This window comes from Oryctolagus cuniculus, chromosome 4 (genome assembly GCF_051225735.1).
Source record: "Oryctolagus cuniculus isolate XC-2025 breed Fujian yellow rabbit chromosome 4, ASM5122573v1, whole genome shotgun sequence".
Lineage (NCBI taxonomy): Eukaryota > Metazoa > Chordata > Mammalia > Lagomorpha > Leporidae > Oryctolagus > Oryctolagus cuniculus.
The window spans coordinates 162804983-162823077 of NC_142870.1; the positions used below are offsets into that span (position 1 = coordinate 162804983).

Here is an 18095-nt window from a genome sequence, read left to right on the forward strand (position 1 = left end):
GGCAAAAGGAAAACCTTTCTCTCTGTCTCTCTCTCTCACTATCCACTCTGCCTGTCAAAAAAAAAAAAAAAAAAAAAAAAGGCATATAAAGTTAAACCATGCATCATGTCCTAATTTATATAAAATGGCTCTTAATGATAAATATTACATATGTAAGAATACAAATGACTTTAGAAAGTAGTTTAGAAGAAAAGAAAGAAGGAATTAAGATTAACTGATGTGCCGGGTTCTGTATTATACCAGTTTTCCTGTTTCCCAGGAAAGAAAATCAATGCTTCAGAGCACCTTTTCAGCTTTATCCACAGAGATAGTGGATCGGCTTGGAATGATCCCAAAGATTGTCCCAAGTTCTCTATTAATGGTTCTCAACCAGGGTGATTTTGTCCTCTGGGGACATTTGACAATGTGAAGAGAAACAGATAGGGCACATGCCACCACTAACACCTACACAGCAGAGGCTAAGATACTGCTCAATAGACTACAATATACAGGATTTCTCCAAACACTGATGAGGTTGAGAAACTCCGGGCTACCTGACACTGTTTTAGACATTTATTAGGTAGCAGTGGGAGTTTGATACAATGCCTTAAGTCACCGCTTGGGACATCTGTATCCCATATCAGAGTGCCTGGTTTGAGTACCGGCTATTCTGCCTCCAGTCCAACTTCCTGGTAGTGTGCATCCTGGGAAGAACAGATAATGGCTCAAGTACTTAAGTCCTTATTACCCATGTGGGAGACCTGGATAGAATTCCTGGTTCCTGGATTTTACCTAGCCCATCCCTGGCTGTTGCTGACAGTTTGGAAGTGAACCAGCAGTTGGAAGCACTCTCTCTCTCTCTCTCTCTCTTGCTATTTCTCAATGTGTGTGTGTGTTTCTCTGTCCCTCTCCTTTTCAAATAAAATGAAAATAAGTAACTAAAAACTTTTAAAAGAGAGTTAAAAATAAATAAACGAGAAGAAAATATATGCAAGTAAAACTTCTCAAGGACTTGCTGAAATGGTTTCAGTTAATTACTGTTCAAAATTTTTGACAAAATGGACACTAAAAAAATCTTCGTTTGATGTTTTCACATTTATTCACCTTATCCACTCTTCTCTGAGATTTAATATGTCTCTTTGTAAAATGCTTGGAGTGATTTGTCACTGCAAGTACTGAGTGGACATTGTCCTACATTGAAAGAAGTTCAGAGTGATAGACATTGTCCTCAGGCCATGAGGAATAATTCTGTGCCAAGCATTTACGCCAAGAGAGAGTGCTTTGGGTTGGTCTTTGTTTTTAAATGGTCTGTAATTCATGAACCATTGTGACTCTGGCATATATGAGGCACAAGCAGTCAGAGAATCATCCAAGCCCTTCACAGAACAAGGACATCTCTTCCACCGAACACTCAGCTTTCTTCTTGGAGAAATAGCATCCATGGAATGGAAGCTCCTCACCTGCAAGGGTAGACCCCACCCTACTGAGCTGCCAAAGACTAAGGACTGATGACAAAGGAATGTGAAAGAATGTTCTTGTGTATAGGTGTGTCCATTCTGTGGAACACCAGCACTGCATATTCCAGGCTAAAGAGGACTTCAGTCAAGAATACACTTTGGTTTAGATTTCTTCCTATTCTCTATTCTGCTTCCTATACTCCCCATCTCCTGGGAGTAGCCCATAATAAATCATTTTCACAAAATTACCCACAGTAGGCTCTGATTCAAAACACATTGGGAGGTAGGCTGTGCTATGTCACAGCAGGTAAAGTTGCTGCTTATAGTGCCAGCATACCATACGGACACTGGTTCTAATCCCAGATGCTCCACTTCCGATCCAGCTCTCTGCTATGACCTGGGAATGCAGTGGAAGATGGCCCAAGTCCATGGGCCCCTGCACCCGCATGGGAGACCTGGAAGAAGTTTCTGGCTCCTGGCTTTGGATCGGCCCAGCTCCAGCCATTGCGGCCATCTGGGGAGTGAATCAGCAGATGGAAGACCTCTCTCTGCCTCTGCCTCTCTCTCTCTCTCTGTAACTCTGCCTTTCAAGTAAATAAATAAATCTTTAAAAAAACACATACACATGGGATCACAGGGGCCTCCTCCATGCTAAGCTAACCTTCCCATTGTCCTTTAGCCAGGAGGCTAAAGGAGTTGCCTAGAGCCAATCGTTCTGGTTGGAGATGACATTATATTCTGTCTGCTGATCAAGGGACTGTTGGGAATCTGTCTCTTCAAAGTCAAACCTTTTCCTGAGTGGAGGAATGTTTCCTGGGCTGGAAACCAGACTCTAAGGCAACTGCAGTTCTGCCAATCACTCAGCACCCACCATTGTTAATGTAAAGAAAATGCCACCATTCCTATTGAAATTACACATTTAATATTGTCAACACAATGTATTCTGAACTTTGTATCCCATAATAAGACATTTGATTGCATCTGATGTGGCTAGATCTAATTGAACATTCTTAATTCCTGAAGCACTTGAGAAACACACTGGCCTATTCACAAGGATCAGGATTGGCCGCCAAATAATTAAAATAACAATTAGGACTTTTTTTTTTTAAGTACAATTTTGCCACAGTCCTTGGTGAATGTGGGATTTTTTTCCTGCAATATTAGGTTTTTCAAGCGTGCAGATATCAAGTCAATGGTAGTTTATTATTTTTCTCATATTTTCAGTATATTTTTATCTCTATGTTGACATACATTTATTTATTCAGTCCCTGTATATTAGTCTGATGATTTCTCTGTGCCAGAAGCTATTTTAGGTATTGAAGAGACAGAGATGTGCAAAAGCACAAAGTCCCTACCCTCCTGGAGCTCATTTTGTAGTAGAGGGGGGGGAATGATAATAAACAGAATACACTACTGAATGACCATTATAAAGCAATATCAGATTCTGACCAATGAAATGAAGAAACAGTAGAATTACCCATTAATTGAACAAAGGGAAGGACAATTTAGCTAACAACACTGCAACTTAATGTTTCTTTCCTGAGATGACAATTTAGGTGAGACCCAAATGAAGGGAGAGAGAGCAAAGATGCATGAATATTTGAACAGAGCTTTTCAGGTAGTGATCAACTTGTGCCAAGTCCCTGAGATCGAAAGATGATTGGCAGGTTGGAGGAACCCTAGGGTGGTCAATGAGAGAGCAGAATGAGAAGAAGAATACATTAGGCAGTGAGCCATTGCATGTTACTGGAGATGCCAAAACACCTGGAGCAAGTCGGTTCTTTATGATTTCTGTCACTGCGGGACAATTAGCTTATTTGCACCCAGGCACAAAATGTTAGTAGCATCTGTCTTACTGTGACAACCAAAAACATGTCTCATACTTTTCCAAAAAACACACTAGGATATGACATCAGTACCAGTGGAGGACTAAGCTTTAAAATAAGGAAGTGACCTGATCAAGTTTAAACTGTTAAGGACATCATAGCTGCAGAGCAGAAAACAGCCCGAATGAGCAGAGAGTTGAGGACAAATAACTTAGGATGCTATTGCAGTGGCCCATGCCAAAGGTAAGGATGGCCAGGGTAAGTGTTATCAGAGAAAGTGGTAAGAAGCAGCTGATTGGGGAACACAGTTTGAATGTGAAACTGGCAGCAAATGCTCATGTTGGAAGTGAAGCCAAAGTGAAAAAGAGCATCCCAGAAAACTGACATGAGCTCGTGTTAGTATTGTGCTTTGTTTTGTATATAACCAACTGTTGGAAAAAATGTAGACAGTAATGTTACCCTTTTTGGTCATCTTTCTGCATGCATTCACGTCTGTGTGTGAAGATATGCATGAAAGCCTTTGCAAAAGTGGCAATGAGTCTGTGGTCAAAAGTTTTGTATTTACTAATGTGAACTTGGGGAAGATGCTAACTCTCACAGGGCTCTGCTGCTTTATGTGAATTTATCGTCAATGTCAGGCTACCTCAAAAAGCTCATAGAAAATCTAATGAAATTATGTTTATTTTACTTGACACAAAAATTTTTGAATTCTGTGCATAGTTTTCCATACTATGCATGATCTATGTGCATTTTGAAGACCCATCACATGCATAGAGTATGAGAAAGGCAGCTGTTAACCCAAGTAAGAAAATCTACAACTTCCTTAACAAAGTTCTACTTTCTAGGGAATCAATTTCCACTGAATTTCAAATGAATAGTGCCCCTAAAAGCTTATTATTATAACTACAAAATTAGCTTTTCTTCTGGGGGTGAAAAAAATGGCCCCTCCAATTATAGGACTGATTTTTTTCTATCTAGATCATAATTTAAATAGGGGAAATTTCACATTAGGCAATTTCACATTCTGAAATAACTTTTACAATTTTCCTATTTTCAAGACAACTGGGGATTTACAGCCACAGCTGTCTACATACGGGGCTTTATCAGGTAATTTGGTCAAAGTTTAACATTAGTTCACACAGCATTATATTATTGTAGACACTGCTGGGGATTCTTTTGCTACATTCAGGTACATTTCTTTGCCCCATGAGGTGTCTGCAAACAGATAAAATTGTTTCAATAGTGGGGGAAACTTTTTTTTCTGTCAAGGGCCATTTGTATATTTATAACATCATTAATGGGTCATACAAAATGATCAAGTTAAAAATTAGCTGCTATAGAGCCGGCGCCGCTATAGATTTATTGAATTTTAAGGCCCACTGAAACCCTGGCAGAAGCAGACCAAATGATTACACAGGCCTTATATAGCTTGTGGGCTGGACATTCCATACCCCTGAACTTCAGTAGCAATAATTTCTAAATTATCTCACATAACTCCCAAAAATATTTTGAAATGACTTCCTCTCAGTAACTATACAATTTTTCTTATCCCCTCCAAAACTTGAGATTGATGGGTGTTCAAAATCAGAAGTTTGGTCCTTATCTGAATATATTGAGATGGATATAGGCTCATCTCTTCTCTAATCAGAGCAGAGTTGGGGGAAAATCCGACATGTCTTTTTCTTAAGTATTGAAATTTGCTTATCTCATCTTTAGTGCCTGTTGCTTCACCAGATATTGAGAAAGCAGGCCTCACAGAATTATAGGATGACCTATGAAGGTTTATTTACAGGTAGATAAAATAGAAAGTCAAATAACATTGCTGTGTATCTGTGCATGTGTTGCAAGATGGCTAAAAGCTATTATGTGTGTGTGTGCACGTGTGTGTGTATGTCCTCTATTGAGATGACCTATGTGCAGGATTTCTACATTATGAAATCTATAGATGCTTTTTATTAAATGAAAAAAGTTAAATCAATTTTCTATATTTATCCTAGTATTCTTGCTTCTCTAAGCTTGGCCACTGCCAGAGCCTTTTAAGGAAAGCAAAGTCAGCTAACATTCACCTGAACTTTTTGGCTTTTGCTGAATTCTAGGAGGTCAGGATTTCCTCCTTGGTCTTTGTTAGTGGTCAATTATTGATTTTCATAGATGAATTGATTTAAGATATTGATTACTTTAAATTAAGGCACAATTTTTTATCAAATAGTCCCAACAGGGATGGATCTCATGACTTCACAAGGGTAAACTTTGATATGACTTTCATTATTTTGATGACAACAAGGCAATTAAAATACAAGTCATAAGGATCCTGAATGGCTAGGAATGCCTCACTAAGTCAGCACATGGAAGAAATGATTAAAATCCATCATAATATGGGTCATGTAGCTAACTTCAGATGCCTTAATTTATCTCAGAACCATTTGCCCTCTTTGATGCATGCATGCCTCACCACCTCTCCTTCTGTTGTTTTGATGTAAAAAGACTGACATTTCTCACACTTTCAATGGCAGCCCTCAACCTGGAATTGTCCTAGTGAATGCACGTGTGACCATCTTAACAGAAGACTGTGAGAATCCTGAATGGTCTTTCTATCCTCATCCCCCATTACGTTCCAAACATCCTGAGTGAGCAATCAGAGACTTCCAGCCTGCAAATGCAACTGACACACACCTGCTCAAAATTCTAAAATGTTCTCATCTTCCATGATAAAATATTAACTCTACAATATAATATTTAAGTCTCATAATTTCTTCTCTGTTATTGTCAAGCCTCATTTCCCAGTACTTCTCACTAAAAAGCAAAGTCAAATTCTTGGATATTTAAAAGAATGTGAGAAAAATTTTGTTAAAACTTATGATTAAGCTAAATGGGTATTGATGGAACAAAGACCTACGCCTCGGCCATTCTTGCCCATTGCCCTAAAGAGATAAACATTGGAGTGCATTCCTTGCTCTTGAACCTCACTTGGGTCTCTGCCTACTGCCTTCATCCCCACCCTGCATTCTTTTCCAGGTCCCCAAGGCCCCGCCCAGTTCCAGGAATTCACCTCTGCCTGCTGCCCCGAATCCCCACCCCCATCCCATCCCTAGCCCTCCTAAGATATAAAAAGTCCTGGCCCAGGGGATGGGGCCTTCTGCCACGTGTTCTATCAATGTGCATGCGGGCAGTTGGCCACCCACCTCTATGAATTCATTTTCTCTGAATAAATTCAGTCGGGCTATAAAGCTGTACACTGCCTCCTTTCTATTATGCAGCTCTTTTCCTAACATTTATGGTGCCCCGTATGAGGAGGCACCAATCTGCAACTCTTTTCCTAACAGGTACAAAGATATCAACTTAAGAATTTCTTTAAATATCCTGCAGCCCTTGAAGAGTGATTCCTGGGCTTTCTTTGATTCGGAACATCTAAATTTTCCAATTCACTCCATATGCTAGACACTTGGTCATTAAGGTCATCCTCAAATATGCCAGGAGGCTGCCAGAGTGATGACTACAGGGCCTTTCCATTCCCTGCTGGGCTGAGAATCATTTGCAGTCAAGTTTCTTATTTTCTTAATATTTCCTCAGTTTGTCTTCTGTTCCATTATTTATTAACTTCTACCCAAGACCAGAGGACTCTCTGACTCATTGACTTTTCAGTACACATGACTTTTACTACTAATATATCTTCTCACTCTCTCATTACTTTTGTTGTTCTGCCAGGTATAGCTCATATCCTGTTTATTTTCTTCTCCTTTCCTCCACCCCAAGTATGATACTTTTAGTAAAAATCACCAGCATGCCGCCTAACATATATTAGATGCTTCATGAATGCTCTTTCCATTCTCTTCTTTATGCATTTGATGAATGCCTCTTATCCTGTTCAGAGCTAAAGAGATGAAGATCCAACACATGATCTCAAGAAGATGGTCACTTTTGAGTCCACCAGTAAAACGCTGATTTGATTGTTGACATGTTGGAAGCATAGAGATAGAACTATAAGAATTGTAAGGCCACCACAAAACACACCAAACACCGGAGTAAGGGAAAGAGTTTATTGGGAGAAGCCCAACAGACTGGATGGAAGGGGCAAAGAAAGAAAAGAAGGAGAAGGAGAGCATTAGAGAGAGAGAGACAGAGACAGGGAGAGAGAGATCAGGAGATGGAGAGAAAGAAAGAGAGAGAGAGAGAGAGACATGTGTTCAGGAACAGATCCTTTTAAAACTTTGCAGGGGCGGGGGTGGTGGGCAGGGAAGTGGGAACAGCGAATCCCAATAGGATGGGGGTGGGGCTGACACCGGTGGTTGGGCCATATGGCCACCTGGCTTCCAGAAATGGCGGCCGGGGGCTAGAGCCTAGGATGGTGTCAGGGTGTAGATCACCCATAGATGAGACTGTGCCATTTTACTAACAAGAATGAGAACCAACTAGCTCTCAGGTCTGCCTGGAAAGTTAGGAATGCCATCTCTGGAGGGTGTTGGTGAAGGACCCAGACAAGGTAAGGAGTAATCATCTGCATGAGATGGAGATGCCAGGTGCTATTCTAGTGACAGGGGCAAGATTGTGGTGAATTTGGGGGAACTGTGAGCATCTGAGCTTGGTTGGACCTAGAAGAAGGGAGAATGGCAGAGGGTTGTAAAGAGACTTTTACACCACGTATTGAATTTGAATTTGATCATGAGCCACTGGAAAATCTAGAGGGAGGCAGATCAGAGGTGTATTTGCAGGCTAGAAGCTGCTGTGCAGAAAATGGAAAGGGGTAGGGCAGCGAGAGCTGAGGATGGGAGAGGCCTTTTAGGAGAGTGTTGTCCTGCTCAGGTGAGGAGTGATAATGTTCTGAATCAAGATCCCAATGGGGAAGGGGAAGGGAAGTTGTCCTGTGGACCATAAGGTATGTAGTAGGTAAATGTGGTTATGTTCAGTGATTCCTGTGAAGGGTAAAGGTGAACTAAATGTGCATATGTGTTGTGTGAAGTGAAGAATACCACTTCCAGTGCCTTCATTGGGAAGAGATCCCTCTTTCTTTAATGCATGGTTCCTTGGCTACAAATGTGTGACAGACATATCCAACAACCTGTGTACTAACTCAGTCTTGATTCCTGAAAAAACCCTAGCAAGTGTCCATCTCCATTTAACTATTGGAGAACTGAGCATCTTGGCTTATAGAAGAAGAGCATTGGCCATGTATGAATATTGCGCTTTTTTCTCTTGGGTACAATCTCTATTTTTATTGAACAACTGTCAGTAGGCCATGCAGCATTGCCAACAACACACTGAAAATAGAATGAAGCCAATTACCTCAGCAAAGATTAACGCAGAAAGTAAAATTGCACTTATGTAATACTCATCTTCCAGGCGCTGAGACCAGCTTTGGCTTGCTTTCTCTGTATCTGTGTCAGTACCTTAACAGAACACCACCACCCATGCCTATGGTGGAAACTCCCCCTGGATTCCATCCCTTTTCCTGCATTCTCTAAACCTCTAATCAGAGCAGACACCACAGCCTTGAATGGCTCCTGGTGATGATTTCCCAGCAAGACACTGCAGACAGATGAAAGATAATATTAGCTAACAACATATCAGCACTCCTCTGGTGTTTGGCAACTACTTGTCAGTAAACTTCAAGAAAATGCTTGTATTTCAGAGCATGTCAGACCTGAGCGGAACTTCAGAGATGAGTTAGACCAACTGTCTTATTTTACAGAAGAAAACAGTGAAAGCTGGGGGATTAGTTATCTCATCTGTTACTTCCTTTTCCCCTTAAGTTTAGAAAAAGGACTGAAAACCCAGCCTCCACTCTAGCAAGGGCATGTCCCCCACGCCCTTGGCTTCTTACAAAGAAATGGAGATGATAGGGAAAGCTTCCTTGTCAAATCCCTGAAACACCCCCAGTGGGTGGAGAAAAGCTTCACATAAAAGAAGAAAAGCAACCCCATAATTAGATACAGAACTGACTCCAGACCAACAAACAGAAATTTGTGTTGGCTTCCCTAAGTGCTACAAGGGGGAAGGAAACCCTGCATCAGCAACTTGAGGCTTCCATGTGGGTCTGGTGGAACAGAATCATTTTCATAAAACACCAATAATAATGATAACAGCTGCAGGGTGTGGGGGAAGGAACAAGAACAAATAATTGCTAAGGAGGACCACTTTGGCACCAATTATTAATGTCACTCTGATTTTCCCTGCTTTGGACCTCTGGCATTGCACACTGGGCAGGCACATTACAACTATTAAATTGTAGTAATATAAATTAGTAATATAAATACTAACCCCATGGCTGGAACTTTGATCCCATCTTCTCAGGCCAAATTTTACATCTTGAAAAGTAATGGGAAGATGTGAAGGATAATGATCTTAGGAAGAATAGGAATATCCTTGACACAGAAATGGTGCCCTGTATATCAGGGTCCCTATTTTAGTTAGAAAAATAGAGCAAGGAAGAGAGGAGAGAGATTCAGAAACAGACAATAGGCAAGATATAGTGGTGTCATATACATCATCTGAACTGATTCTTAGAAGCACTGTATACGATTAATAGTTTATATTTACAGAGAAATTACAGACCATATAGGGTTCTCATTCATCTTTTACCAACTTCTCCTTGTATTAACACTTTGCATAGGCCTAACATAGCAGCTCCCACCCCCACTTATGTATAGTAAATTTTAAAACAATCACAGATCATTAAAGCTATTTAAGAGCTTTATTAGAATGCAAATCACATACCATACAATTCATTTATTTAAAATTTATATTTCAACAATTTTTAGTATACTCACAGATATGGACAACCATCATTTCAGTTGATTTTAGAACATTTTTCATCACTGCAAAAGGAAATCCCACACACTTTGGCTATCACTCCTTTTTCCCTCCCCAACCCACACCCCAGCTCTAGGCAACCGCTGATCTAGTTTCTGTCTGTATATTTCCTGTCCTGGATGTTTCATATGAATAGAATCATGCAATGTGTGTCCTTTTGTTCCTGGTTTCCTTCACTAACAATGTTTTCAAGGTCCATTCATATCATTGCATATATTAACACTTTATTCCTTTTCAAGGCCAAATAACATTCTGTTGTATAGATATAGATACAAATGGATTTTGTCAGTCCATTTGTCAGTTGATAGGCAACTGGGTTGCTTCTGCTTTTTGACTGTATTGAAGTTTGTGTACTAATTTTGATGGAGATAAAAATGCCTAATGTATTACTAAAAAGCTTACTAGGAAATATGATTTTTAGATCTGTAAAGATCCAGAAATGTCCTAATGCATCACTCCCAAGTTGAAGTGATTTGTCAACAAGATCTTCCCAGGAGGAAAAACCCTTAAGAACAGGGCAGAGGGCAAAACAAATACGTGTGTACTATGAACTTGCTATATCCAAAAAAGAAGAATGTGAAGGAAAATGCTCAGTTTCTTTTCTTAAACTCATTGGTCAGATAGTTTGACTCTTGTATGAGTCAGGAGTGAACGGGCCAGAGAGATGCCTTAATCTGGATTATTCCAGAAGCAGACCCTTACAATAAGAGTGTGAATTAAAGTAGTGTATTTGAAGATTCTAAGAGATGTTTATGGAAGTGAGACATGGAAAGTAAAAAAGCTAAAAAAGTATCGATTTTGAGCCAATTAATTTTGTGGGTTTTTAGCAGTCATGCGTATGGGCACTGGTTTAAGACCTGGCTGCTCTGCTTCCAATCTAGCTCCCTGCTAATGTGCCTGTAAAACACTAGAAGATGGTCTGAGTGCTTGCGCCCCTGCACCCACATGAGCGACATAGAAGAAGCTTCCTGGTTTCAGACCAGCCCAGCCCTGGCTGTTGTGGCCATTTGGGGAGTGAACCAGTGGATGGAAGATTCTCTCTCTCTCTCTCTCTCTCTCTCTCTCTCTCTCTCTGGATGTGTGTGTATTTGTCTATGTCTGTGTGTGCGTTTCTCCCTCTCTCTAACTTTCAATCATATTGAGGTCTTCTGGAAGACAGTGTAAAACATTCCTTAGAGGCATAGCAAAGGAAGAGTAGTGTGTGAGATACTTATCCCTCAGTTTCCATGCCTAGCACTTCTTGGATACTCCTCAAAGGAGTAGCAGGTGCCTACAGTTAAAAGCTATGAGGTTGAAAATGGTAATATCAAAGGGATGTAGTGGGACACCAAGAGCTAAAGGCATCATGGTGTTATGAAGTTCCCTTATGGAAAGGTATTGAGCGTCCATCTTGATAATGAGAGTTTTCCAAGGGGACCATGTCTCTGAATCCAACAGGCAGTCCCATAGACCTCACTTGTTTGTCCATAAAATGGGGACTGAGTCTGTTTTCATTAAATCCTGAAACTGGAATCATATGTGAAACAAAATACCAGTCCAATTATACTTCTTCTGCTTACTGCCCCAGAAGAAATGTTTGCCATCTAGATAAATATTACACGTGATTATGGTGCTGTAGAGAAAAGTACACATGTTGGAGACAGATTATCCTAGGTTCAAATCCTGGCCTCAACATATGAAACCTGTTTCTCTCAAATTGCTTAACCTACTAAAGCAAGTCTTCTCAATCCATAGATGCTTTTCATTTCCATTCCAAGGTCTGGTAAGAAATTAACTGACATTTTTGGTACTTTATCATAATGGATGCATAATAGTATCAGTTTAAAAAATAATGGCATTTTTCATATTTCTACAGGAAATAAGGAAGAAGTATGAGAAATATATACATTAACTCATTGAATAAATTAAGTTCCTCCTGTGAGAGGGGTTCTATTTCAGTTGCCATGAGAAGAGTGGCAAAAGACCCAAAGCTCTGCCTTCTTGAAACTTATATTCTTGTAAATCACAAAGTCTGGGATTATGTTTTTACTTTTAAGGTCCTATTTTTTATTATATGGAAAGATGGTTTCAATATTATTTTTCACTGGGTTTTTAACCTCAAAAATTGTAAGCCTCATATCAAAGCATCCCCAAGTTCTCTCTCTCCAAGCTTTCATCAAACATTTTCTGAGAGGCATTTCTCAAATCTTTCTTCAGTGTAGTGTTAGTTGGAGTTCTCTTGGTCCCAAGTGACAGAAATCAAATTTGAACTACTTTAAACAAAAAGGATAACTTACCAAAATGAAAAGATGGATAAAAATCTGTGGAAAAGCAGAATAGAGACAGAGCTGGACCTCCAAATAACAGGACCAGGGACGCAGAGCCTACAGAGAATCACTGTGTGTTTCTGTCATCATCACAATATGGCAGCTTTATCACTTACATGGCAGTGTGGCTTCCTCCAATTATAGAAAATATACCTGCTCCAGATTCCGCCAATTTACATCTTGCAGGTTTGGCAGCCAGAGAGGCTAACACAATCTTCCCAATTTTCTTGTATAAAATTCCTGGGGAAGAGAGACACATAATTTCAGCCTGGGACAGGGCTTCTATATTAGATCCTGTAGCTTTGTAGTTACATGGTAGTAATTACATAGTTAGAGCACTCCTAGAATCCTGTAGACAGCTATACTATTTATTAAGACACAGAAACCCCAAAGGCTGATTCTCATGTGATGGTCATCTTTCCAGCAACAAGAAGGTCTAAAGAGCAGCTCCAAAGGCTGGAGAACAGAACAAACAGCAGAGTCAGAAGAAGCTTTGTCTTACTCAGTCCACACAAGGTGTCCATTAGTAAAAAGGAGCCAACAATGCACTACTTTCTGCAAATTTGTCCAGTATATTCAAAACAACCACATTAAAAAGGGATTACTCAATATTTATGTGCCAAGGAAGTAATAATAATGTCTTTATTAAATATATGAATGTTCTTGAGAGCTTCTAAAGTGCTATGGAACTTCAAAATATTTTCCAGTTTCAGAGAATTAATTAGCTCCCCTGTGGAGTAGCTCACAAGCAATCTTGCCATTTTGGAGATGGAATGATTGAGTTGGAGAGGCAAGAGGTGTTGAATTATTCATCTTTTCAATAAGTAAGTATCAAGTATATACTCCATGCATGGCTCTGTGCTGAGGGCCATGAAGACATAAACTGGGAGAAGTGTCTGTTCTCAAGGAACTTACAGTCTAATACTACAACAGGCAGATTTGTCAAATGCTAGCCCTACTACCAATCAAAACTCAGGGCCCAAATGAGACAGAGAAACATGAGAAGCTAGAGGAAGTGATGGGATATGACTGGGAAGACAGGTGAACTGCCTAGGTTTTTGAAAACCATGGTCAGGAATTTGGTCTCATTATGTGGATTCAACATTAAAATTTAAAACATATATATATATAAGAAATTATTACTAAGCCATTTAATTGACTAGTCCTCCAATTCTTGATGAAATTATCCCAATAAATGGAAGAAAAAATGATCTATTTGCCTAAGTCATCCAAATGATCAGCAGTTCACTTTGCCCGATGTGTTCTGGATTCAAATTTATATCAAATGAAGACCAGCTCAACTTGTATAATTGACAATGCAAGTCATTCAGGTTTCATTCTCCAGGCAAGAGTGATCCTTACTGGCACTTTCTTTGTGACCCCAATAGCATGCAGTGAGGATGTCATATGAAGACCTGTGGAGAAGTATACATAGAGAAAAGTCAAAGTCCCAACCTTCAGCTCCTACCAAGAACTTAGCCAACAGCCAGCAAATAGCCTGCCAGACAAAAGAACGGGACATGTAGCATGGGGATTTTCCTGTTCTTCTTCAAGGGACTCCAGTGTGACTTGTGTGTGGCCAAGGTAAGTCTTCCTCCGTGAACCTCATCCAAATTCCAAATTCAGATTAAATAAACAACTCTCGTTATTTTAAGCCAAAAGGCTTTAGGATAGTTTGTGGTTAACTGGAATACCTTCCACAAAGAGTTCTTGATAACAGTATCTTCATGCCATGAGCCCATGAAATTCATTAGATAGCAGGATTTCAGGTTCTGCATTCATATTTCAAGAACTCAATTCATGTGCTCAAGGAATATGTTCCTATCCTTGTAGAGAGTTCCAGGGGGAAATACGATTCAACATTTAAGGAATTTCCTTACATGAAGAATGTTCTGGAACTTATCGATTTTAACAATGTACTCCAGTTTCTAAAGAAAATTAAAGTGAAAAAAATCAATAACCTATGTTCACCTTTATATTTCTATAACATTTTTAGTATACACAGAGAACATTTATGAAAGATCTCCCTCCAACCCAGAAGAGCCACTACTATAGATGGGAAGGTCATTGAATCCCATGACCATTCTTCTCTAGTCTTCTTTCACTAGGCTTTCTTCTCTAGTTCATTAATTGTAGTTACAAATACAGTGTTTGATGTCTCCTTTCTCCTCTTTCTTTTAATTGGCTGTCAAGACAAGGCAGAGGTAGCAACCAATCAGCTCTTCATATTAAACAGCATATTTTGCTGAGCCGGACTTGACTCCTGGTTGCTACAAAACAAATCTAAGTTTATATCAGAGGTGACAAACTCCATGCCCTGTCATTTATCCTTTTTATAGCATGGGTGACACCAGCAGTCAGCAAGTCATGTTGATGACTTGTTGATGAATCAACTAAAGCAGAAACCAACCAAATGTAGAGGTTTCCTAAATCAGTAGTTGGAAATGTTTTGTTATTTTAATTAAAAGGGAACTAAATTAAAAGCAAATTCCATTGTTTTTTGGTATAGAAATTTTACTTTTTGGTTATTATAAAATATTTAAAAGACATCCAAAACCTCAGTAAGAAAAGAGATGACCACTTTTAACACTGGAGTACTACTGTAATCACTGTAGGAATATTTTACTTATTATATGTATATATACATACATATAAACTAAATTTTATATATTTCATGACTGCCAAAGGAGTGAGATTTTACTATGTACAAGGTATTGCACTAAATGTGCTTTGAATACTATTTCATTTAAAGCACAACACTGCCATGAGATAAATAACACGAACCCAATTGCATCGTTGAGGAACTGAAGCTCAAACTCAAGATTACATAGCCAAAAAATAGAAATGCCTAGTGTCAAACCCAGATCTGTTAACTCCAGACTTTGATTTTTATTAATCTATGTCTTATCTCAACACCAAATTTCTGTTAGGACAAATAATATCAAATTATATACTTACTTTAGATATAAACCTATGTCTGGTCCTCAAATCTCATTAAAAAATACTTCAAACTACACCTTTTCAAATATAAATATAAAATCTTAGAAGATCTGTTAGGAGTCATTTTGTCTGATACCCAGTATTATAGACCTTTTCCATAGTGCACTGCTGCTCTGCAGTTTCAATCCTGTAATTCACAGGAGATGGGACAGAAAATGAAGAATGAGTCAAAGTATCCCTAAAAACTACCATGTACACTTTTCCATTTCTCAGAGATTGTTCAAACTATTCTAAAATTCATCCAGGATAAGAAGTCTCATTGGAAATGAGGAACCTTTGGCAGGCTTTCAACATACTTGACACAGGTCATGAAATGATAAAGATTTTTTGGTCATTCTCCACCTGGAATGGGTTTGCTCTAGGTGCTGGCTGGTACTGCATGCATAACTCTTGCTCAATGCAGTCACTTTGTAGCTAGGATTCCTTTGGCCTTTGGGAATTCAGCAAACAGAAGCGGGATGGGCAGTAGGAGAAGCAGACTGTCTAAAAGAAGAAATGAATTAAATGATTTTACATGTTTAGCAAAGGGGCTGTGAGTGTAATGATGTGTTCCCACCTCCTCCAGAAGCGCTTCAAAGTTTTATCATCCGAGTCCCTGCAATTCTAAGGACACTGGGATTGAGTTGTTCTTGAAGGAGAAAATGACCTTCAGAAAAGCACTCCTTCAGTGCCCAGTAGATACAAAGCACTGCTGCACATTGCAGTGGGAACAGAAGAAAAAAGATACAGATCAGCGAAATGATAGAAATCTACAAATATGTAAGATTTGCAAGCTATTGACAAATAAACTATTATAAAAAGAGACAAAGGGAGAGATTAATTTTACCTAGGAGCAAGGAGAAGGGCAGAAAGGGACTTTAGGAAGAAGGAGATGTTTGTGGAGTCTTGGGATTTAAGTTCATATGTCCCAATATATTATCTGATAATTAACTAAAATCGTGAAATAAAAATATCCCTAAAGCCAAGTTTCCCGTATTCCTGAAAACCACAGGCACACACTTTCTCAAGAGGCCCACGGGCTCCATTTCAGCAGCACATGGAAGGTTATCACCGGAAGGGGAAGGTAAAATTGAGGGCTAGCATCTTCTGCTTTGGGAAGATGCACTTGTTGGGGGCAATGACAGGGGCCACAGGACAACCTCAAAACTTTGAGGTTCAGCAACTGCAGGGGAGACTGATTCTGAAACAATGGAATCTTGGGGAGAGGGAGGGCAACCTTATTCACCCCCCCCCAATAGCCTAGCACAGTATTTCGCACCCACTAGACAACCATCTGTGGGACTGATTTTAAGCGTTCACTTTCTCCCCATTGGAGGCAATGAAACATTGCCACGTTTTGCTTCTATGAGCTTGGGAGCTCAGTAGTTAGAAAAACAGGAGAAAAAAATAGGGTTATAGAATCCTGCAAGTGGAGCTGTGCAGGGGTATGAGAAAAGAAGGCGAGAGCAACGGAGGGGCTCTAACGCCCACCACGGCTGGCTCCTCTCCTCCCGAAGCCACAGCTCAGCCCCCGCCCCGCCCCCTCTCTCGGTGCCGGATCCCCCAAGCCCGAGGCGAAGGAGCAGGGCCCGCGGAGCGACGGCAGGGCTCTGCCGTCACGTTCGAGCCCTGCTGTTCCGTGAGTCCCCAGCCGCCTCGCCCCTCCTCCCTCAGCCCCAGCCGGGGCTTGGAGGCGATTCCCCTCTAGTGACTGAGCCCGACTGACTGCATCTGGGCGTCTTTGTCTCCTCCTCCCGGCGCAGGGTCTGCAGCAGCCACCGCAGCAGCCGGAGCCCAGGCGTGCCCCGCACGGCCGCCCTGGGCCGCACCCTCACTCGGTGACGGCGCCCCAAGACGCCCGCCGCGCCACGCACTGCCTGCGTCCCGCGCCCAGCCACCTCGCGTCAACGCCGCCGCCGCCGCCGCCGTAGCCCGAGAGCCGAGCCCGCTCTGCCAGCCGGGTCTGGGGTGGGCAGCCGGGTTTGCAGTCGGTTGGAGGTGGCGGCCGCTGCAGCCCTTGGCCGGGCGCACACCGGTAGGCAGACGCACCCAGCGCTTCCTCCCTACGCCACGAGGATGGAGCAGCCGCCCCGGCCCGGGACTGGCGCAAGGTAAGGTGCAGCCGCCTGTTGCTTTTCGCAGAGCGCGGGATCGTCCCTGTGTCCGGGTGCCTAGGCCGCCCCACCCGGAACAGGTAGAAAAGAACTATCACCCCAGTTCTGATCCATGTCTGCCCAAGCCCCGTGGTCGCCTTGGCGCAAACCTTTGGGGAGACCCCGCCTGACGAAGGGGAGTCGACCCTCTCTGCTCCCGTGCAGCAGCCGGCTGCCAGGCACTAGTCTGCAAAGTTTTGTGGACCCCCCTCCACCCCCCGCCTCTTCTTCCCTGTGCGTTGATGGCCCGGCGCCGTGCAAGTTGCTCGCCTAGTTCTCACGTGCACGCTCCCCCACCCGCCTTGCCGTATGCCTCTGCCCGTTTGGCTCTGTGTTCGTACCGGTCGACTTTTCACTCCCTGCAGCTCCCGCTCGAGACCCAGCGGTGCTCATCCTGCCTGTGGGAGCTAGGCAGGAGCAGAGAAGGTGAACTAGGAGAGGTGGGGCGCAGAGGAAGGCAGAGGCCACCCCGGGGCTCTGTCCAGCGCGGTGGGAGTTGGGCCACCCGGGTGCACGCCACCCCCAACTCGGTAATAAAACCCTTGGAGTGGCTGTGGGCTGTGCGCCGATGGGAACTGCCGGTGCAGA

At 41.7% G+C, this 18095-nt stretch overlaps 2 protein-coding genes across 3 annotated transcripts in view; one reads left to right on the forward strand and one right to left on the reverse strand.

The window, feature by feature from the left end:
* LOC149127200 (uncharacterized) overlaps positions 1-18095 on the reverse strand; it is a 45786-nt gene that overhangs the window by 26533 nt on the left and 1158 nt on the right. Inside the window, exons 2-3 of the mRNA XM_089331194.1 lie at positions 12492-12615; positions 9518-9657 (exon numbers count right to left, since the gene is read on the reverse strand). Of these exons, the coding sequence (XP_089187320.1) occupies positions 9518-9657; positions 12492-12615 (264 nt within the window). The remainder of the gene's footprint in view (positions 1-9517; positions 9658-12491; positions 12616-18095) is intronic.
* LRRC3B (leucine rich repeat containing 3B) overlaps positions 17807-18095 on the forward strand; it is a 107851-nt gene continuing 107562 nt past the window's right edge. The window contains exon 1 of one of the 2 annotated variants that reach the window (XM_008266078.5): positions 17807-17933. The gene's annotated coding sequence lies outside the window, so the exon portion shown is untranslated. Of the gene's footprint in view, positions 18038-18095 lie in introns of both variants that reach the window. The other variant, XM_008266077.5, reaches the window with a different exon arrangement.